Source organism: Puntigrus tetrazona, chromosome 8 (assembly GCF_018831695.1).
Source record: "Puntigrus tetrazona isolate hp1 chromosome 8, ASM1883169v1, whole genome shotgun sequence".
Taxonomy (NCBI): domain Eukaryota; kingdom Metazoa; phylum Chordata; class Actinopteri; order Cypriniformes; family Cyprinidae; genus Puntigrus; species Puntigrus tetrazona.
Window position 1 is genome coordinate 6,432,484 of NC_056706.1, and position 5,627 is coordinate 6,438,110.

Here is a 5,627-nt window from a genome sequence, read left to right on the forward strand (position 1 = left end):
ATATAAAGTTCAGAAGAACGGTATTTAAAAAATAGGAATGTTCCATAGCATTTTAATTGTTTTTTTTCCCCATACTTTTGATTAACTTAACGCAACCTTGCTAAATAAAAGTCATTTCTTATAAAAAAATCATACGTTACTGATCGATTTGACCTGATGTCTATTTCTATGAATTCAGGAGTCAAATAAACACACGTTTCTGTCATGTGTCTCACGGGACAGGAAAACCGACAGGACCGTTACTAACACACCTGCACCGCACCAAATGAGGTTCTCTGGAACCCGTGACTATTAGCGCACTGAACCCTACAGATTATGGTTGGTTTGACGCTTCAAACACTTGAACATGACGCAAACACACACACATGCCAGTGCACTTAACAGCCTTAAGCCCATAGGAGGTAACCTTTAGATAAAGGCCTTTTTCAGGGTTATGTCAGTGAGATGGTTATAATACTGAGTCGATTGACAGTGCACAATTACTTCCTTTAATGGCAGGGTGTAAACAGAAAAGCAGCTGAAGCTAAAATGCCACTAGAGCTAAAATAGATTCATTCCTCACCAATATTTCTCACTTTTATAGGTGATGCCATTTACTCTTTGAGGGGGAGGTGGAGTTACACTCCGTCTGCGTGTGCATATCCCGCTGCTTCATGAAGCGTATGTGCTAAAATGCTATCATGTGTAACCCGTAACCTTACCTCAGTGCGCTATCAGAGCTGGTTTCCCCACAAATTAACAATTAAACTGGCATTACAATCTGCGACAAGGGAACTGTCTGTGTTTCATTTTTCATGCAAAGGGAGGTAATTACAGGTATAAGTGCCCTTAATTAATAAGGTTTGATAAATTTAGGGATGACAGGTTTTAACATGGTTGCTAGGGTAACCGCGCGGCCTCTTTTGCCTCTTTTTCTTCACTCTTCAGTTGCGGTTCAAGCCTGTGCTGAGTGTTGCTTTCTGTGCTCCTTTCCAGAATTCATAAATCCATCTATTCATTCAAACTGTATCAAAGCTCAACCCCCAAAAAAAGTATGAAACAGAAAGACCCCTCACAATTACACACACACACGCACACACAAACACACACGCTCACACACAAACACGGGTCACCATTGCTGTCTAAAAGTCATCAGAAAACGAAGGATTATTTTCTATTCAGGGGGGATTTCGCTAACGCTTTTCTCTGTTGCACAGGTGTTTGGTAGTGATAAACAACTCTCTTTCACTCCTGCCCGCTGTGTGTGTGTTTGTCGGTGTGCATGCTCCTGCGTGTGTGTGCGTGTGTCTGTTTGACAGATTTGGTGTGTAGGAGCTTGTCAGTAACTCGTGGTTAGAGAGAGATGGTGTTAATCCTAAACCTTAAGTCTTCGTAATTCAGATTAAAGTCAGGCTTTAACTCGGTGGTAATTCACTTAACACTGAAAAACAGGCGGCATCTGCTGTTCCCCAGCCCTGAAACTGTAGTCTATAGAGAAAGAAGTGCTACAGCAGTTGCCATCTACTGTATCGATGTCCTCATATCAGCTTTCTACGTCCTCAGCTGGCAATAACACAGTGTATGTGACTATAACACTAGAACCGTGCATAATGCAGTCTGAGCACAATATGTTACAGGATGCCAATGTGAAAGCTGACACATGCCCTGGAGCGCCAAAAATAAATAAATAAATAAAAATACTTAATAAATCAAAATATATTGCAGATAAAAAAAACAGTGGAACTTTGACACACGGACAGTGAAACCAAATAAAGGTGTCTTACACAGACATATAAAAAAAACTGCTATGAATTAATTTAAGGAGGCTTAAACAGTGTTTTTCTTAGGTTAGGTGTATATTTAATATATCACTTCATATACACTATTGTTTAAAATGATTCAACGAAATAAATGCTATGACATATATTTCATATATAACATATATTTCGCGATCAAATAAATGCAGCCTCGATGAGAAAAACAAAATAAAAATCCTACCAACCCTAAACATTTTAATAGTTTATATCATATCATAAATAATTCAAATCAAAAATGATAAACGCAAAGCAACCAAATCTTCATAAATAAATTATTTTTATCGCCAGGCTGTTTTTGTCTAAAGACTCTAGTTTAATTAACTTCATTTAAATTCGACTCTAACATGATTTCATATTTAAAACACTGATTTCATTACACGATTTCTGCTAATAATGTCAGCATTAAACGTAAATGAACCTTTCCGTGGTATAGGTGATACACACGCAACTTTCGTTCCGATACACAAGGACTATTTCAGTAAACATTTATCTCCATTACTAACTTTCAGATTTCAAACTGGCTGGAGATGGTGATAAACAGCTTCCAATGGGTCCTACGTTGATGACAAAAGCATTTTGCAAATGAGCCACGGTTTGAAACAGCATAAAGTGTGAGAACAGACCAGCGGGGTGGCAATTGAACTGAGGTTCAGACTCAGGGAAACATAGCAAATGTTAACGCAGCATTATTCTCCCCGAAACATCATTTATTATAGATTCTGTCAATTTCCCAGAAGTTTAATGGTTTGATAAAAGCTGCTGCTGAGCTGAAGTCACACCTGCTCAGTTCTGCTCGTGTGGAGACTGTATTTTAACAGTAATTTCAGTTTTTTGGGTTACTGCACCTATAGCGGAACTGATAAAAAATTATTATTTTAAAAGAAATATTAATACAGTAGTAAAAACTATTACAAATAGCATTTAGATGTTGTCATTACTATATTCTTATTGTTAATATAGGTACGTATTGCTGTGTTTTTATTATGTTAAATATCCAGGGACTGTAAAGTTAATGCTTTACCATGTTGGCAATGTGCCCTACACCGAATCCAATCCTTAACCTGCCCGATAGTGTTAACGAACGCAAAACTGATATAATAACACATTTGTTGATGCAACCGTGTTATTTCGACTTCCTTTTATGCAGATTTGAACTGTTTTGTCAAACCGTAGTTACACGGGATTCAAAGAGCTCCTCTCCTCTCAAGTACATCTCTGTACTCCGTGAGCTACCGAACAAACCTACCGTCTGTGAAAAACCATAGATATGAAAGCTGGATACGTGTGATGCTAACATAAAAAAAGCATCAGCAAATCCCCACAGCATATTTATATTGTTTTAAAGTCACATGATATAAAAAAAAAATGCTTTGTTAATAGAAACTCTGTAAATTGGTCTAAAAAGGAATAAAAGGCGTCAGAGTTTTACTGCCTCTAGAGTTCATTTATTTTGGAAACTGCAGTGATATGTACTTATTGGTAGATATTTTGTGTCTCGCTAAAAAGTGCNGTACGTTTATCTCAGAAATGTGACCATGCATGCACCTCTGAAGATGCAGCTGTTCTGCATATTACCTGTATAAGTCTGCTCTGTTCAGTCTGCAGTGTATTCAGATCCTGTCCCAGGTTGCTTTGTCCTCTTCTGAGAGACTCATAGTCCATCTTCAGCTGTCCCGCGTGGGCAGACAGCTTAGCAACTTCCTCTGCCAAGTTGACCAATAGCGCTCGATCCTGACCTTTGACGGACTTGAGATCCGTATCGTGGTCGGTGAGCGAATGCAGCAAAGACGTCTGCACGCCTTCGAGCCGCAGGAAATTACTGTTATAATCAGGGCAGTTGGGGTCGATGAAGATATTGATGCGTGATCCATCACCCCTCTCGACTGTCACCAACGCATTGGCTTCGTCCTGGTTTGTGCTAATATGAGGGGGGCCGTCCGACATGGGCGGGGCCTGGTAGTGGTTCATGAGAAGAATGGTTCCCGTCACTGTGACTGCGAGCAGAACGGCCACGAAAAGCAGGATGGTACAAAGCAGATAGCTACAACTCATCCTCTGCAGACAGAGACAGAAGAAAAAAAAAAGACAGAGTTAAAGCCATCATAACATCATAATCATCATTACCATTTCTGCAGAACAGAAAGTGCTTTTTAAAGCCCGTCGGGGATAATACTGCAGTCTGACACAACTGCAGGAAAGACAAAGAAGGAGAGATGGAAGTGTTTCTCATCCCGCTCTCTTCTCTTTTCTCGACTTAGCATGAGAATCATCTGTTTGCTCCAATAATGCTCGTTTCGTTGTGACATGGTTCTTCTTTTCTTGCAAACACAGCTCTTTCTCAGCTCTTCTCTGTATATTATATGATGTGTAATCTCTGTAAACTAAGTTTGAGAAAATGGCTACAAAAATGTAAGGATGTATTTAATATGAAAAGTATTTAACTGACTTTCTATTGATTATATGGTAACACTTTATTTTACAGTCCTGTTCCTCATGTACATACAGTACTATATACTTATTGTAGTAATTACAATAACTAGGTACTCACCCTGAAACTTCCCCTAAACACACACTTTCCCATGTAACTTCATATTACCAGTATTTTCTCGGGTAAGTGCACTGAAAATACGTGTAAATACACATGAAGTGCTGCTGATTACAGAATTAGATATTAGTCAAACAGCAGCAATAAATGACTCTTTTTCATCTTTTAAGTTTTGTGAATATACACAGAAAGACCAGCCACTAGTCAGACGGATACACAACATTTGACCAATAGAACATTTCAGCTTTTATTAGTGTTTCAACACTGCGTCGACTGCAGACTCATTTTGTTTGCCTTAAAATGCACTAATTTACGTTATTTTTATTTACATGTAATGCGAGGATTCCCAAACCTTCCTGTTTTCTGAAAATCTTTTACCTAATATATTTACGTGAAGTAGGTATATTCAAGCATCCACTGAGACCTTAAAATAAATACTTCCAATGTCTTTTTTTGATTGATGTTATAATACAACAGAAGGCAAAATTATGCAATCTACTATAGTGCACGGTAATCTTTCATATTTAAAGTTTGTATTTTTGTGCGTGTCTTCTATGAATGGAAATCAATGGAAGCGTTGGGTGAAGTTTGGTAATTTGGTAATCACGGGTTCTTCATGAGAGAAGTGCTTCTCAAAAATATTAATCTCAGAACCAGACATAAGAACCATGTTTGTGAGTGTGTGCTGTCAGTCTGCATTATCCATTCACTCCATTACCCATTTTGCGCAGTTAATAAACTCAGCTCTCCATCTCTGGTGCTCCCTNTGTGTGCATGCATGCAAGGATGCATTGGCAGTGGAGGTGCGCTCTTGGTGTAAAATATGCAATTCCCAGAATAAGCGCGTGCACATATGTTCTCTTTTTTTTTCCCAAGCCTTCCGTTTCATAAATATGCTAAACAGCCACGCTGGCATTGGCCCATACTGATGGGTGGTTAATGGCTTGCTTTACGAGTGGGCTTTTACGACCGACTCCAGGAAAATAAAAAGATTTCGGGGAAGCACTTCAGTGAGCAGTTTACTCAGAGAGACCAGAGATCTTCCCTCCTCCGTCTCTGAGCGCTGGTGGAACATGTCGAGGCACTAGATGTGATGAGCTCCTGGTATGATTGAAATAAGATCAATCCACACGGAAATTGTTGCATGCATTTTGTTATTTACACTAGTCTATCCTTTACAGAATTAACTAAAAAAAATAGGGTTTACAAAATAATGCATTAATAAAAGGAAATGTATTGCTAACAATGAACAACAGTTAAATTATTTAAAAATATATTATTAATAA

General features: G+C 38.5%; 1 protein-coding gene across 1 annotated transcript in view; it reads right to left on the minus strand.

Annotated features, from left to right (window-relative positions):
- Window positions 1–5,627, minus strand: part of LOC122350671 (fibrinogen C domain-containing protein 1-like) — an 18,908-nt gene that overhangs the window by 8,742 nt on the left and 4,539 nt on the right. The window contains exon 3 of the mRNA XM_043247349.1: window positions 3,372–3,851. Coding sequence (XP_043103284.1) covers window positions 3,372–3,851 — 480 coding nt within the window. The remainder of the gene's footprint in view (window positions 1–3,371; window positions 3,852–5,627) is intronic.